A 17,796-nucleotide genomic window follows, 5' to 3' on the forward strand; every position below is an offset into this window, starting at 1 on the left:
CCAATGGTTTTCGTGGTGACAGTGGTCCCAGCTGCCTTGAGATCATTGACAAGTTCCCCCCTTGTAGTTGTAGGCTGATTTCTAACCTTCCTTATGATCAAGGATACCCCACGAGGTGAGATTTTGCGTGGAGCCCCAGATCTTTGTCGATTGACAGTCATTTTGTACTTCTTCCATTTTCTTACTATGGCACCAACAGTTGTCTCCTTCTCGCCCAGCGTCTTACTGATGGTTTTGTAGCCCATTCCAGCCTTGTGCAGGTGTATGATCTTGTCCCTGACATCCTTAGACAGCTCCTTGCTCTTGGCCATTTTGTAGAGGTTAGAGTCTGACTGATTCACTGAGTCTGTGGACAGGTGTCTTTCATACAGGTGACCATTGCCGACAGCTGTCTGTCATGCAGGTAACGAGTTGATTTGGAGCATCTACCTGGTCTGTAGGGGCCAGATCTCTTACTGGTTGGTGGGGGATCAAATACTTATTTCCCTCTGCAGAATGCAAATAAATTCATATACTTTCCACAATGTGATTTTCCGGATTTAATTTGTGATGTGCTATCTCTCACTGTTACCAATAACCTACCCTTCAATTATGGGCTGCTCATGTCTTTGTCAGTGGGCAAACTTACAAAATCAGCAAGGGATCAAATACTTATTTCCACCACTGTACTCTTCAGTACTTAGGATTGGTAATCAATATCACCAAGAGTCAGTTGTTTCCAGCACAAATCTTGCTTTATTGGGGACTGATGTTCCATATAGGCTTGGGGAGTACTTTCTTCCTTTTGCTCCTCAGCAACAGGTGCCAACCCAAGTCAGGTTCTGCTTTCCCTACCAGGTCCAGGGATATGGGAATAGGTTCAAGTTATGGGCACAAGGGTCTCTTTCTTGGACATTCCCCCATGGGCCTGATTCCATATCAGACCACTTCAGGGGTTCTTTCTCTGCTTTGATTCCCATCTCTATGGTTCCCTTCAAGCCAACTTAGTCTCAATGGGTGATTTCAACACAGACTTCCGCTAATATTTCAGAAGTTCTCCCTCCCTGGAGGTGGCTATCTGCAGCTTGTAAGCTGCTAGGGTCTGCCATAGTTAGCGGCAACAGATTTCAAATCCCTTCCAGAAGGCAGACAGTTGACTGCCTCCTCACTTGTCAGATGTAGAGTCGAGGCTGGCTTAGTTGCACTTTTCTTCTATGATTTGTTTGGACGTCAAATAAGCAGACGTTTTTGGCGGTCATAGCCTATCGTTTGATGTGGTTGCACTGCTAGGCGGCAGATGCAGTTTCTAATGGCAACTGGTTCAGCTCCATTTTCAGGCCAAGCTATTGTTTGAGGACTCAGTGTAGTTGGCGGAAGATCTGGGTGACTCATAGACTCAGCATCTTCCTGAGGACATGTCTACACGTTCTTTTCAGTCGAGTCAGTCTCGCCTTTATCTTTACGACACCAGGACTATCATCCGGAGCATCCTAGTTTATTTTTTAGTGATCTAGTCCAGGCAGGTTCTCAGAACTCCCAACTTCATCTGTTCGAGATCCTCCGGATTTCTACTGAAGGGGTGATGGGGTGCACAGTCCTGTCTTTTCTGCGTACGGTGGTTTCTACCTTCCATCCCATTCCCACTTCCTGGATGTTCACCATATACTCCTATACTATTTGGAAGTGACTAGCGAGTTCCGTTGGTCAACTCTTTGCTTCTTGCTTTGCTCGGGACCATAGGAAGGTAATGCTGTTTCCAAAGCCACGCTGGCTCACCATTTTTAGATAGATGCGAGCATAGTGGGTTTGATGTCGGGGGAGCAGACCTTTTGTAAAATAGGTGTCAGTGTGAAGCTGAAGGGCTGTTCCACATAAGCACCATTTTATTCAGAATCCATTTAGGGGAGCAGCCGCTCCCCTTGCACCCCACCTAGCTACACCTCTGCAAAGTGGGGCAATGCATGGGGTGACCCATTGAGCAGAAGTGACTTCCTACATAGCCTTATGCACTGCTAAAGACTGAAGCAGTCTTCTAGTGTTCACCATTTTAAGATTATCAGATGCAGCGGTGGCAGGGTCAGAAGCAGACATATTCAGAACCTGGAGAGCCTTAGATAAGAATGCGACTCCTTATCAAATATCCACTCTGTGGTGGGATCATCAGATTCTTGACCTGCTGAGCAGAAATGCCTCCCGGCATACCCTCATGTTGTCTTCTGGCTGGTCACAAGAAAGGGAATCTGGTTTCAAGAGCCATAGTGGCTGTTGACTGAGAGAGGCAATTTCTTCAGCTGGCCTCTATATGGGATACTCTCTCCTGTTACTGGCGGCAGCGCTTTCTTCCAGAATGCAGTTGACTTTCTTTTCCGAGTCCCATCTGGCTTCCGTGGCTTCCCTTTGCAGTTCGGCCACTTGGTCCTCTGGCCTGGTGTGGATGGTTTTTGCAGATCGCCCACTTGATCTGCTGTCCTTCCCTTGCTAGGCTTTGCAGGCTTGGCATGGCAGTTCTAGGCATTCCAGATTTGACGTGGCAGCGCATGTAGCCGCAGCCTGTGGAGCATTGCTCCAGTCTTCTCAGATTGTAATACTTGACCCCACTTGATGACTGCTTTGCTACATCCCACAAGTCTCTGGATTGATCTGTGGCATGCTATGGAAGATAAAATTAGCCCTTACCTGATAGTGTTCTTTCCATTAGCCCCAATAGATCAATCCAGAGGCCCGCCCTTTGTTGTTTTGGTTTGAGTGTTTTCTTCTATTTGCCTCAGTTTCATCAGATTCCTTCATTTTCATTTTTGGCTACAACAGCAACAAAAAAGCCAAACAAATCAAAACATAAAGGAAACTGTCTGTTACCCTACTGCAGGAGCGGTTGAGGAGCTTACATGGGCTTTATGCAGGCAGGAGAGAACGTTCCTCTTCTTTCTTCCACTGCTTTGGTATCGACAATACTGAAGTTAAGGTGGCTACACATGACCACATATAGTAAACCTCTAAAGTTCTCTCTATCCACCTGCTGGTAGAGGGACATAACCCACAAGTCTCTGGATTGATCTGTTGGGACTAATTGAAAGAAAATTATCAGGTAAGGACTAATTTTACCTTAACTCAATTCTTGCAAACGTACATGCGACACTTCTGCTTTCAAGTGACATCATTCTTGTTATAGACTGTTAAGGATTTTTTCATGTCAGTTTCTGTGAGGTTAGCTTGTTGATATGTAGTTACCATTCATTTTGTTTTTATATTTGTATCTTAAATCCCTTAAATTCTGAGAGATTTCTGTACAGTTCATAAAATTATTTAGAAGGCTAGCATGTAAATGTTTAGTTACCTGTGGCCAAATTTTGTGTTTCGGTATATCTCTAAGTGATTGAAACTGACACAATTTCTGCTTTTTCAAAGTTAAATTTAACACCCTTCTATAGTTTTTCCTTATCTTGCTAGACCGGTCCAGACTAATGGGTTGCTACTACTAATAATCATTTTTATAATTTTTATAGTGCTACTAGACATACACAGTGCTGTACACTTGAACATGAAGAGACAGTCCCTGCTCGACAGAGCTTGCAATCTAATCAGGACAAACAGGATAAATAAGGGATAAGGGAAATACTAAGGTGAGAAAGATAAAACAGACGGTACTGAACAAGCGAGTAGGGGTTAGGAGTTAAAGGCAGCATCAAAAAGGTGGGCTTTTAGCCTAGGGATGGAGCTTGACGTCCTGGCTCAGGAAGTCTGTTCCAGTTATATGGCGCAGCAAGGTAAAAGGAATGGCGTATGGAGTTGGCAGTGGAGGAGAAGGGTACAGATAAGAGAGACTTACCCAAAGAATGAAGTTCCCGGGGAGGAGTGTAGGGAGAGATAAGAGTGGAGAGTTGCTGAGGAGCTGCAGAGTGAATGCACTTGTAAGTTAATAAGAAGTTTGAAGTATATGTGGAAACGGATAGTGAGCCAATGAAGTGACTTGAGGAGAGGGCTGATGTGAGCATAGCGACACTGGCGGAATATGTCTTGCAGTAGAATTTTGAAAAGATTGCAGGGTAGAGAGATGGCTTAGTGGGAGACCTGCGAGGATCAAGTTGCAGTAATCTGAGCAAGAGGTGATCAGTGTGGATAAGGGTTTTGGTAGAAGAAAAGGATGAATTTTGGTGATACTATAGAGGAAGAAACAACAGGTTTTAGCAGTCTGTTGGATATGTGCAAAGAAAGAGAGGGAGGAGTCAAAGATGACCCCAAGGTTATGAGCTGATGAGACAGGGAGTTTGAGAGTGTTATCCACAGAGATAGAGAATGGGTTTAGGGGGAAAGATAAGCGCATGTTTAGTTTCAGGTCATGTGTAGTTTCAGGTGGCAGTGAGACATCCAGGCAGAAATGTCAGACAGGCAGGCTGATGCTTGGGCCTGGATTCCTGCTGTACCAAATGAGGCGGAGAATTTGAACTGTTTCGTTGTATCACCAATATAGGAAGTGTTTCAGCCAAGAACATCACAGTTTTCTCTGCCTCCAGCAGATTGTGCAGGATTTCTTTTGAATTGGGCCTGTTTCCTCAGGTTGCTGTTCAAGGCCTAGATCTCTTGAGATTAACCTTGGTCTGGGTTTCACTCCCAAAGACTGCTTCATGGACTTTCTGCTGGTAGAGGATGGAGGAATCTATACTTCTCTGGCTCCAGCTCATGGGGTTAGATTGTGAGGCTGAGTGACAGCAGTCCCAAGGGACTTTAGTGGCTGGGAAGAGGTGTCTGTCTTCCTCCCCCCCCCCCCCCCAATGGATTTAATTTGTTTTTGCTTTTTCTTTTCAATATTTTGCCTTAGCTAGTGCCTGCTATTAAGGGTTTAGTTAAAACAAAATATCAGCACATCTCAGTAGAGGTTTTCTTCTACTAACTGAATTTAATTGAAATATGTGAACAGCCAGGCAGCAGTGAGTCACTGCTTTCTTTTTTTCTGTGCAGCAGGGTATCTGAGGTGTCTCAGCGGTTGTTGCAGCACCCATACCAAGTGTAAGGTACTGCAGAGCATGCAGGAGCCATCACGTCAGTACCTGCTACTGCCCTATTTGTGATGGAGGTGCTGAGTTGATGGGGAAGGGGGAGGGTCCCTGTTGAATGAATGTGGTGGTGGTGAAGGTCAACTACTATTACTAATTTCTATAGTGCTACTAGGTGTACACAGCGCTGTATACTTGAACATGAAGAGACAGTTCCACAATCTAATCAGGATAGACAAATAGAACAAGTAAGAGATAAGGGAATTACTAAGGTGGGAACGATAAAACATACATGGGTTACTCTACAAGTGAATAGGGGTTAGGAGTTAAAAGCAGCATCAAAAAGGTGGGTAGGTTCCTAAGGCTCTTTCAGGAGAGCTGATTTTGGCAGGAATGGCAGCCATCTTGCTGCTGGATCACAAAATCTGGGGCAGCTTGTAGAGACTGACTCCCTCAGGTTTGGCGGCCATGGTTGTGCTATTTCCTACCTCCTGAAGTAGGAATGAACAATGTGGAAGTGGTCTTTCTCAGCAGACACTTTTCTCTGCATCTGGGAGAATGAGAGATGATCCCCTCAGCATTTTGAATTCTGGTGGATTGCTGGGGGCCCCTTATTTTTGACCTGATGCAAAGTGTTCACAGGAAGGAATGGGGCTCAGTGAGGATAGATTTCCTTCTCCATATCTACCAGGAAGTGGAATTCCTGTATATTTTCTCTTTGTGGTAACTCCAGACTGGCTCTAGTATCTGTGGTACTCAGTCTTGGTTTGGATGTTGACTGGTTCCCCAGTTCCACTTCTAAGGGAGGCCGGGGCTCCTATGGCAGGTGCTGGTGGAAGATCTGAATCTCTTTTGGCTTGCATCGTGGTGCCTGAGAGGTGGTGCCTGAAATAGATGCTGCTTGGCCTCTCTTGCCGCAGCCTTGTTTTATGCTCATTGTTTATCAACTTTCTTGGTGTATGTTCCCATTTGACCTTTTGAATGCTGGCACTTGGAGTGGTGCCTGTCTCCCTGGTGTGCAGACCCATCCTTGATTCTGACCACCTTACAGTGTGTTATTGATCAGGGCCTGGACTTTAATTCCCTGAAGGTGGAAGTGGCGGCACTTTTGTGCTTCCAAGGTAAAATTAATGTCTTTCCCTGGCAGCGCAGGTGGATGCGGGTCAATTCTTACGGGCATGAAAGCAGATAATACTCTTTTTAGGAGCGGTTGTGCCTCCTTGGGACCTCAGTTTGGTCCTGTAGACCTTAGCTAATCTGGCCTTTGAAGTAGGTCTGTATGAAGGGTTTGTCTTTTTTGTGGCTATATGTTCTCTGAGCTGCAGGCCCCTTCCAGCAGGTATCCATAGTAGTATCCATATCTATACTTTTTGGCTCTTTCCATCAAAATGGTACCTTCTTTTCTTTTTCACCTGAATCAGTTGGTCTTGTTTGAGTACTAGCAACTCTTGGGCTTCCTATGGCAGGGACTCCGGAGGTGGTTCCATGGGCAAGGGCTCACATGAGACTGTAATATTCGTCCCTGCTTTCTCCGAGGACAAGCAGGCTGTTTGTTCTCACTGATGAGTGACGTCCACGGCAGCCACGATGATCGGAAATTTTCCTAGCAACAAAAGTTTGCTAGAGCCTTCGAGCGCGCGCAGGCGGCCATCCGCTTCCTGCTCGTCGCGCGAGAGTCCCGTCAGTTTTTTCTCTTTCCGCGGTAGGGAGCGGTTGTTTTCTGTCTGTCTGTGCCCTGAGAAAGAGCCTTTGGTTTTCTTAGCGAGTTTTCGCCTTTTTTTTCTTCAGTTTCTTTTATTGTGCTCTGTAGAGCTTTTATTTAAAAAAAAAAAAAAAGTTCCCTTAGGATTCTTTAGTTGGTCCCTCTTTAAGTTTCCTTTCGTTGCCGTGGCGGCCCCTTTTGGGCCGTGCGTCCGCGTTTCTCCCCATCGAGAATTTTGACCTCGCCGCCGCTATTTTTCCGTCCATGACATCGAGGATTCCCAGCGGCTTCAAGAAGTGCGGTCGGTGCAGCGGGGCAATTTCAGGTACCGATCCCCATTCGTGGTGTATGCAGTACATTGTGCCCGACCATCGCCCAGACACGTGTAAGTTGTGTCTTAGCCTTAAAAAGCGGACACAGGCGTTGAGAAAAGCTCAGCGGGAACGTCTCTTTGGAGCTTTGCCCGGCATTTCGACATTGACATCGGCAGCGGTACCGAGATCGGCGGCGTCAACATCGGCACCGGAGATGGCATCGACATCGGGAGAGCAGGTAATAGCTGTCTGGAGACCACCACACGCTGGGAGCAGTAAGCCATCGAGTGGGTCTCCATCTGTCTCGAAGGCTCCTGCTGTGCAGGCCCATCGGGACTGACCACTTTCGGACCCGACCCCGAGGAGGCATGTGGATTCCACGTCCTCCTTGTCGGTACCGAGGAGTATCGATGCCGTGCATCGAGTGAAGGCTAAGAAGCATTGGCATCGGTCTCCTTCCACACACGCTACCGGGAGCTCCAGGGCGTCGAGGGATTCGGCACCCGAGAAGCGTCGACGCTGGGAGGACCGCTCACCCTCCATCCAAGAGGTGTTGGTGCGTCGGTCTTCGGACAGTCGGATACCGCCTCCCTGCTCTGCACAGGTTCTACCTCCGGCTCCTGCACCGGCCCAACAGTCTTTCCTGGCAGACACTTTGGATGAGTGCCTCCGAGCCATTCTCCCGGGTCTCCTGGAGGGGCTGCTGCGTCAGTCTGTTCCGCTACCGGGGGTGCTTGCGCCCTCGGTACCGTTGATAGAAGCGGCAGCTGGCTCTTTGCCTGTGGTGAGGTCCCCGATACGGCCTCGGCTGCCAATCAGGTCGACTCCCCGTCGACATCGCTGGAGGGAGCTTCATCACCGCCGGCACGGGAGTCGTCTTCTCGACGTCGTCATTGAGGACGTGGTTCCTCAGAGTCGAGACGGGCCCGGTTTCGCACTGCAGTTCGCGAACTCTTGTCTGACACCGAGGAGGATGCCTCATGGGGAGAAGAGGAGGATCCCAGATATTTCTCTTCTGAGGAGTCTTGTGGTCTTCCTTCTGATCCCACTCCTTCGCCTGAAAGGAAGCTTTCTCTCCCGGAGAGTCTTTCTTTCTCCTCCTTTGTGCGGGAAATGTCTGTGGCTATTCCCTTTCCTGTGGTATCTGAGGATGAGCCCAGGGCTGAGATGTTCGAGGTCCTTGACTATCCTTCACCACCCCACTGTTCCTCTGCATAATGTCCTTAAGCAGACATTACTGAAGAACTGGACGAAACCACTCTCTAATCCCACCATTCCCAAGAAGATTGAGTCCCAGTATCGAATCCATGGAGAGCCTGAGTTGATGAAGTCGCAGTTACCTCACGACTCTATGGTTGTGGATTCTGCTCTCAAGAGAGGCCCTCTCATTGTCAGGAAAGGCAATGTTCAAACAGACTTTCTCAGCTGAAATGCCTTAGATCCAGGAGAATGGGAGCCAAGTTCGAAGGCATTTCAGCTCCTTCTAGTTTGATGGGGTCTTCCATATCTCAGGCTAATAGCTTCGCAGCTAAATTCAACAGTGGCACATTGCTTCAAGCCATAGAAGGAAACCTGTTACAGTTGGCTTTGACAAGCTGGTGCAGCCTTGTTCTAGGTAAGAAACCCCTATATATCTTCCTTCTGTGGCCATGGAAGTAGTTGCCACGGGATGGCCTATCAGGCCAGGCTACTGTGAACTGTGCTCTCTAAGGGCAGAAGAGCTTCAAATTTTTGCGAACGATAGCACATAATCCATTCTTGGTGCTTCTCATCACCTCAGACTGGCATCGCTATCCTTGGTTTGCAGATTTGCTTCACCTGGGGGCCCCTTTTGGCTCTGACCAGAGGAGAAGCCTGCCTGCAGCAGGGACCAGTGGAGATGGAGATCCCTATCCTTTCTGCCTTACAGCCTGGCTCTTGAGAGAAGGCATCTCTTCTCAGGGCCCAGAAATCTTCCACTTAATTGTGGCAATACTGACAAAAGAAAATGGAGTTTTGGAAAAATGATCTTCAATTATTGCTGCTAAAGGTGATGCAACAAGTTTAGGGGGCAGATACTTTTTCGTATTGATTTTGGATAACTTTTTTTTCCATAAATAATTGACATAATTTAAAAGCTACGTGTTTACTTAGGTTCTTTTTGTTTAAATTTTATTTACCATCCAGTGTGATATATATAAAATAATAGGGGAAGTCAGGAGGGGATAAATTATTTTTGACATTTCTATACTTCTACTCAGAGGAGGCAGTGTTTATTTGCAGGGTTGATTCTTTTCTATCGAAGGTGGTGTCTCCATACCACATGAATCAGGTGGTAAGCTTTCCCTCCTTTGCTTAGTGGGGGCACGTGGAGCATTCCAAGAGGCTCTACGAGTAGGATGTCTGAGTATTGCCCTGCTACCTACAAGAGACCAATTCTTTCCGCCTCTTGGATCCATTCTTCGTTTTCTTTCAGGGCAGGTGGCTTCAAAGTTACTAGCTCATTGGATCAAGGCTGTTTACATTTGCCAAGAAAAGCAAGTCTTGAGAGATTTTGAGAGTCCATTCTATTCGGGCACAGGTGACCTGGGTGGAAGCCCAGGCAATATCACCTGAAAACATCTTCAGGACGGCAACATAATCGTTATTTGTTTTATGAAGCATTAAAGGCTTGAAGTGCTGGCCAGAGGTGATTCAGTTTTTGTTTTCAGAATAGTTATTCAGGGCCTTGTCTTCCCCTCCCGTTAAGTTAGTGCTTGGATATGTCCCAGTGGCATGGACTAGTCTAGGAGGGATGGTAAGGAAGGTGAAATTTATTCATATATGTTAATTTACTTTTCTTGAGTCCTGCTAGACCAGTCCAGGACCCACTTAGGCTTAAGGGAATTTATTAAGCTCCTTGCTTTTCTCTCTTTCTCATGGTGTATATATTTCTGTTGGAGTTTTAATGTTTTAAAGCTGAAGGGTTTAGATGGAGGATTCAGGTGTGCTACCATGGACCTAATTGTGCTTTGATAGTGGCTTACTGGAGAATTCCAGGAGGCACCAGCTCTTATGCCGGTGATGTCATTGGAAAAGTTCAGTATCTGTACCTCCATCTGCTGGTAAGAAAGGAACCCAGCACAATGATATGGACTGGTCTAACAGGACTGAAGGAAAGGAATTAATAGATACGAATTTCACCATACATACTCACATAAACATATGGCCCATACCTCCCCACCTTGGAAATAATTCCAGAGGCCACGCTCTGCATGATTTTCCTACTTTTTCTTCCCATTTTGGGTGTGTGCAGCTGTACCTGAAATTTTTTTTTTTATCTTCACATACATAAATCAATGTACTTAGCATGTTCTTTGTCTCTTGGTATTGTCTGTTCTGGTTAAAAAAAAATTTTCCTTTGAGTAAAAATAGTTTCCGTTTTCCTTGTATTTTAGAGGGGCTCTGATGAACTTCTGTCTGGAAGCGTTCTTAACGGCCCAAGTTCTAATATGAGTAGCATAGTAGTTACTGGTAAGTATAATTGCAAGGTCATTTTTTTCTTTGTTTTTATCTGCACTTCATTTTTCTTGTGAAATAATTCAGGTGTTGTGACATAGAGTACATTTAAGGAGCAATTTTTAAATTAAACATAGCTTTGTACCTACAGTAGTGCAATCGTGTTTTCAGAGGAAAACCCTGTGCAGGGATTTTCTCAGAAAATGCAGCTGGCATGGGCACAGAAGTTCAAACGTACCTGCATACAGTTGTACCCATTTTGAAGAAGGTGTGCATGTATCTGCATGAGTCTTCTTTTCTCAGAGGACAAGCAGGCCTTATTCTCACATGTGGGTGACGTCCACATCACACGATGCATAGCTTAAACAGCTAAATTTAGCTTTTTTGAGCACACACAGCATCCCTACTGTACATGCGCTAGTGCCTTCCCACCTGCCGCTAGTGTGGGACCATCAGTCTCTTCTCATCCACAGTGAGGAGAGAATGCGATTTTTGCTTTCTCCTCACAGCGTCTGGTGTGTGAGCGTCTTTTTTTCAGGTTTGTGCCTTTCCTGTGGGGTTTTTCTGCACTGACGTTTTTTGTTTTTTTTTTTAATTTTTTGTTCCTTGTCATCAAGCAGATGAAGCCATTACAGATGGGTTGTGTCCATCAACCAGCAGGGGGAGATAGAGAGCACTCAACTTTCACAGTGCCTCCTGGCCAGCTAGCTCCACTGCCTCTTCAGTATTCTCTATCTCCCCTAGCAGAGTGGCTGCAGCTTCTTCAAGCTCCATCAAAAATCTGCCTGGAGGTTGCTCCTGTGCTTTTGCCAGTTGTTAGCAGGGGTGTTGGAGGCTATAGCAGCTTCACTTTGAAGGCACATAGGTTAGCCCTTTCCCTGCCTTACCCATACCTCCGTGGATGTGGACATATTGGCTTGCTTTTCCCTTTCCCACTGTCAGTGGATGCAGGCATATTGGTTTGCCTTTCCCTGCCTTTCCCACTCATCTGAGCCTCCGGAGTTCTTATTACCTCTGCTTTCCTCACAGCGTTAAAAAAAAAAAAAAAAAGTTGCGTCGCGCTTTGGCGCAGCGACGTTGGAACAGAGATTTTCCTTTGATTCTTCTATGGGACCGGAGCTGTGATACTCGGTCCGGTGAGGTAAGAGTGTTTGCTAACTCCTCCGGGGTGGGCTCGCGATCGGGGCGTTTTTGGCGCAAAACTGCCATTTTGAATTTTCCCGCCGTTTTCGGCGAGGGCTGCAGAGAATGTAAAGCGCTGTTCCCGGTGTGGCAAGTGCAAATCAGCAGCAGGGCTCTGTAAAATCGTGCTGTAAGCAGCAGGGCTCTAAAATCGTGCTGTACAGGTGTAAGAGCTGGCCCGAGCATGGCAAGCGATGATTCTTCCTGCTCAGAGCTGGCAGCGGACGCCATTTTGAATTCTCCGCATGGCGCGGCCTCCGTAGTGACAGAGAGCCCTGAGCCCTGGGGGGACCTCGAATTGAGGCTATTCAGGGAGCGGCTAGCCCCGGACGGGATCTGGGTGCCCAGGGCGAGTTTTTCTCCCCTGATTTTGTGTTGTTATTGCATAAAGCATACATGCTGAAAAGAGCTCTCCCTCAAGGGTCGTCTGAGGCCCCTTCTATTGCCCCCCCCCCCCCCCCCCCCCGGTGGATTCTGGCCTGGGACTGCCCGCTGAGGCTATTTTCCCTGATAATTGGCATAAAGAAAAGCGTAGAAGGGCTAATTCCCCTTCAGATTGTGTTGCACCTCCTTTTTCCCCCCCGTGGAGGATTCGGAGAGTTCTGGCAGGCCTTCGTGGTCTGAGGAGCCAGAGTCAGGTGCAGAATTACCACAGGATCTGGATGATCCTTCCGCAGTGAGGATTTTCCACCGTGATGAGCTGCCAGCGTTTATTTCAGATGCCCTACAGGTCCTTTCTATTGAAGAGCCTGACAGTGGCACGGCCTCCTCTGTGAATCCTTGGATGGCTAGTACCAAAAAGCCTGCTTGAGCCTTTCCTTTTTTTTTTTTTTGTTACATTTGTACCCCGCGCTTTCCCACTCATGGCAGGCTCAATGCGGCTTACATGGGGCAATGGAGGGTTAAGTGACTTGCCCAGAGTCACAAGGAGCTGCCTGTGCCTGAGGTGGGAATCGAACTCAGTTCCTCAGTTCCCCAGGACCAAAGTCCACCACCCTAACCACTAGGCCACTTCTCCACTCCATCTTGTATGACTCCATCCAGGAGCTTATTTCTGCTCAGTGGGCTGACCCCGAGGGACCTTTGAAAGTTTCCAGGGCTATGGGGCAATTACACCCTCTGCGTGAGGAGCATTTGGCTCGCTTTGCAATGCCTAAAGTAGATGCCCTAGTCACTGCGGTGACAAAGAGAACTACCCTCCCTGTGGAAGGAGGAGTTGCCCTGAAGGATATACAAGACCAAAGGCTGGAAGCAGCACTTAAACGGTCCTTTGAAATTGCAGGTCTTACTGTTCGGGCGTCTGAATGCAGTTGTTATGCTGCTAGAGCCTGCCTGGCGTGGTTGCAACAGGCAGTGGAACAGCCCGGAGATGGAGCGGAGCCCTTCTTGGATGTGGCTCCGCGGATGGAGTCGGCCTTGTCCTTTTTGGCTGATATTGTCAGAGCTTCGACTAAACAAATGGCAGTAGCAGTGGCGGCTCGCCGTCTTATTTGACTACGACATTAGGCAGCGGACATGGCCTCTAAGCAAAGGTTGGTGAAGTTGCCCTTTCAAGGCCTTCTCCTATTTGGTGAGGAGTTGGAGAAAATTGTTAAAGGCCTGGGAGATCCTAAACCCCAGTGCTTGCCCGAAGATAGGCCGAGGCCTTCCTCCAAGGGCCAGGCGGTCCACTCCTCTTATAGACCTCGCTTCCGTGAAGCTAGAAGGTACCGCCCGGAGCGTTCTGCTGGTTTCACTTCTCGTGCCCGTTTTCAGCAGAGGAACTCCTTTCGCTCGAACAAGCGTTCCGCAGCCACCGGCTCTAGGCCTGGAGTTCAGGGGCGACCCTTTCAATGATGGTGCGCCGGCGTCCTTCCCTCTTTGCCGAGGAGTGGGCCAATATTTCCTCAGATCAGTGGGTTCTGGACCTGATCAGAGATGGCTACAGAATAGAATTCAACGCCCCAGTAAGAGACGTGTTTGTGGAGTCCCGATGCGGTTCTGCCGCCAAACAGGCGGCGGTAGAGGAGACTTTGCAAGGTCTGATTCAGTTAGGGGCCGTGTCCCCGGTACCTCCCGCCGAACACGGCTAAGGCCGATACTCCATCTACTTTGTGGTGCCGCGAAAAGGTGGGTCTTTTCGCCCTATTCTGGACTTAAAGAATTAAACAAGTCCCTGAGAGTGCGGCATTTCCACATGGAAACCCTGCGCTCCGTCATTCCTGCGGTATAGCCAGGAGAGTTTCTCACGTCTCTATAGACCTGAAAGAAGCTTACTTGCACATACCAATTTGGCCCCCACACCAGAAGTTTCTGAGGTTTGCGGTGTTGGGAAAACATTTCCAGTTCCGGGCCTTGCCTTTTGGCCTCGCCACAGCTCCCCGAACCTTTTCGAAGGTAATGGTGGTAGTAGCTGCTTTTCTCAGACGAGAAGGTATCAGGGTTCACCCGTACCTAGACGACTGACTCATCAGAGCAGACTCTGTAACAGAGAGCTATCAAGCTACAGCCAGAGTGGTCTCAGTACTTCAGTCTCTAGGCTGGGTCGTCAATCACCTGACCCCCTCGCAATCTCTAGAATATTTGGGGGCCAGGTTCGACACAGACTCGGGCTATGTATACCTAACCGAGCTAAGGCGGTGCAAGCTTCAGAATCAGGTCCGTCTGCTCCTGAGGATGCCCCGCCCGCGAGCTTGGGACATTGTCCAGCTGCTGGGATCGATGACAGCTACATTGGAAGTGGTGCCCTTTGCGAGAGCGCACCTGAGACGTCTACAGTATTCCCTACTTCAGAGATGGTCTCCAGTTTCTCAGGATTATCAATGCAGACTTTCTTGGCTCCCTGCGGCCCGACTCAGCATGGAGTGATGGCTCTCAGCATGCTGCGGCGAGGAATGCTGCTGGCGCTCCCCGATTGGTGTCTAGTAGTGACAGATGCCAGCCTGAAGGGCTGGGGCGCACATTGCAAGGGGAAGCATGCCCAGGGTCTATGGACACCCGAGGAGTCGGAGTGGTCCATCAACCGCCTAGAGTTGAAAGCGGTGTTTCAGGCGCTTCTGGCCTTTCAAGTGACCCTGGAAGGATTGGCTGTCAGAGTGATATCGGACAACACGACAGCAGTGGCCTATATAAATCGACAAGGGCGCACTCAGTGCAGAGCACTGGCCGCACAGGCTGAACAGATTTGCCACTGGGCCGAGCTGCATCTTCAGTTTCTGTCGGCAGCTCACATTGCAGGTCAGAGCAACGTGCAAGCCGATTATCTAAGCAGGCATCAGATCGATCCAGCAGAATGGGAACTAGCAGACGAAGTATTCCTGCAGATATGTGCCAAATGGGGCAAGCCCGTGATGGATCTTATGGCGACAAGTTCAAATGCCAAAGTCCCGTGCTTCAGCAGACGGAGAGATCCTCGCTCGGCAGGGTTGGATGCCTTGACTCAGCCCTGGCCTCCGGGCCTACTATATGTGTTCCCTCCGTGGCCCTTGATAGGGTGCGTGCTCCTGCGGATTCGGTTGCACCCAGGAGAAGTGGTCCTCATCGCCCTGGATTGGCCCAGGAGGCCTTGGTATGCGGACCTCCGACAGATGCTAGTGGAGGCTCCCCTTCCTTTACTTCTGGTACTGAAGCTGTTGTCACAGGGCCCGGTAGTCATGGAGGACGCCTGCCGCTTTGGTCTTATGGCATGGCGATTGAGAGGGCGCAATTGAGGGACAAAGGCTATTCAAACACAGTCATTTCCACTCTCCTGCAGGCCCGCAAGCGTTCCACTTCCGTGGCTTATGCCAGGATTTGGCGCCAGTTTGAGTCTTGGTGCACTTCAAAAACGATCACAGCCATGTGGGCTCCTGTCTCGCCGATTCTGGACTTTTTGCAGGATGGTGTACAAAAAGGCTTGGCCTATAATTCCCTGCAGGTGCAAGTGGCAGCGTTGGCCTCCCTTCGTGGTAAGGTTGAAGGCGTGTCTTTAGCTGCTCATCCAGATGTGGCACGGTTTCTTAGAGGGGTGCTTCGGCTCCGGCCTTCCGTGCGAGCACCCTGTCCAGCTTGGAACCTGGGGCTAGTTTTGAAGGCCCTGCAGGCTTCTCCTTTTGAGCCGCTTCGGCGAGCATTGGAGAAAGATTTGACACTAAAGGCCGTTTTTCTTGTGGCCATTACTTCGGCGAGACGGGTGTCAGAGCTCCAGGCGCTGTCCTGTAGAGACCCATTTCTGCAATTCTCAGAGTCCGGGATCACGGTTCGGACCGTGCCTTCCTTCATGCCTAAGGTGGTTTCAGCGTTTCACCTAAACCAGCCTATTTTCTTGCCCTCCTTTGATAATGAGGAGTTTCCAGAATCTTTTGGGCAGTTGCACCTGTTGGATGTGCGCAGGACTCTGCTGCAGTATCTGCGAGTTACTAACTCTTTCAGGACCTCTGATCATCTGTTTGTATTGCTATCAGGTCCTCGCAGAGGGTCTCCAGCGTCTAAAGCCACTATTGCCTGCTGGCTCAAAGAAACTATCTTTTCAGCTTATCTGCTTGCCGGCCGGTCTCCGCTTGTAGCCTTTAAGGCGCATTCTATCAGAGCGATTTCTTCCTCTTGGGCTGAAACTGGAGCACTCTCTCGTCAAGAGATATGCAGTGCAGCAACATGGGCTTCTAATCTCTCTTTTGCCCGACATTACAGGCTGGATGTGGCTGCTAGGAGGGATGCGCGTTTTGGAGCACAAGTGCTAGCGCGTGATGTGACCTGTTCCCACCCTATATAGGGATTGCTTTGATACATCCCATCTGTAATGGCTTCATCTGCTTGATGACAAGGAAGGGAAATTAGGTTCTTACCTTGGTAATTTTCTTTCCTTTAGTCATAGCAGATGAAGCCATGAGCCCTCCCTGTATGATTGTCTGTATGCTGTGATTCTGTTTCAGGTTCTGTTCTTGTTTCCTGAAGTTCCTTCCTTGGGAGAAAGTTGGAAAACAGTCTTCAGGATTCATGTTCACTTATAGGAGGATGAATCCATTCCCTCCAGGAGGTTGCGTGTATCCCTCCAGTTATACAATAAGGAGGACGAGTTTATTCCCTCCAGGAGGATGTGTTCATTCCCTCCTTTTGCGTTCATGCCCTTGTTATGGGGCCATCGTTCGCTGTGAGGGAAGCTCATGTTATTCCCATTGCGGTTTGCAATACTGCTTTGGAAGCTTCAAATACTGAAGAGATAGTGGAGCTAGCTGGCCATGAGGCACTGTGAAAGTTGAGTGCTCTCTATCTCCGCCTGCTGGTTGATGGACACAACCCATCTGTAGTGGCTTCATCTGCTATGACTAAAGGAAAGAAAATTACCAAGGTAAGAACCTAATTTTCCCTTCTTCAGAAAGATCCCGCTCCCATCTTTCATAGTTTTAGTTTATTTTTCTAAGTTGCCTTTAATTTTGATGTGCTCAGTGGTCGTTCTGGTAATTCTCCCTTGGTTTTTCTGGTAAGTGAGTTCGATTCCCACTGCAGCTCCTTGTGACTCTGGGCAAGTCACTTAACCCTCCATTGCCCCTGGTACAAAATAAGTACCTGAATATGTAAACAGCTTTGAATGTAGTTACAAAAACCTCAGAAAGACGCTATATTGAGTCCCATTTCCTTTCCCTTTTTTAGTCACAATTGAGCTGTTTGATTTGGCCACTGCCGTTTTCCTTTCCATGTTATCTAAGGTTTCCAGTGGCTTTAAGCTCTGTAGCCAGTGCAATAGGACCTTCTCTGGCAAAGACATCTGTTCTTGGTGTCTTCAGTGTTTGGGGCCTGAACTTACCCCTTCCAGCTGTGTTCTTTGCCTTTGTATAAAGAAAAGAACCCAGCTGGCTACAGAAGCTCAAAGGGAAAGGATTTTTGGAGCCTGGTCCAAAACATAAGAGGTAAGTTAAACATGTCCACAAATTTGCCATCCAAAGAATTAATTAGCCTTGGAAGGTTGGTATTAGTGAGGGTGGCAAACACGGCAGTTGCTCTGGGCTCCCTTACCACAAGGTCCCCAAGCCCGCTTCATGCTAAAGGAGGTAGCCTGCAGATGGGCTTTGTGGCCCATCCCCAGTTTCGACCTGGGCCCCTGCATGTCTGGCACCAGTCCTGTAATCTTAATATTTAACTATTATAACAAATGTTTGCTTAAGAACAGTGATGAGGAAAAGCGCAAAATGTAAAT

The 17,796-nt window shown here is 48.3% G+C and overlaps 1 protein-coding gene across 1 annotated transcript in view; it reads left to right on the top strand.

Annotated features, from left to right (window-relative positions):
* Nucleotides 1-17,796, top strand: part of PTBP2 (polypyrimidine tract binding protein 2) — a 191,809-nt gene that overhangs the window by 36,320 nt on the left and 137,693 nt on the right. The window contains 1 exon segment of the mRNA XM_030208338.1: nt 10,403-10,478. Within this exon segment, the coding sequence (XP_030064198.1) occupies nt 10,403-10,478 (76 nt within the window).

This window comes from Microcaecilia unicolor, chromosome 6, assembly GCF_901765095.1.
Source record: "Microcaecilia unicolor chromosome 6, aMicUni1.1, whole genome shotgun sequence".
NCBI classification, from domain to species: Eukaryota; Metazoa; Chordata; class Amphibia; order Gymnophiona; family Siphonopidae; genus Microcaecilia; species Microcaecilia unicolor.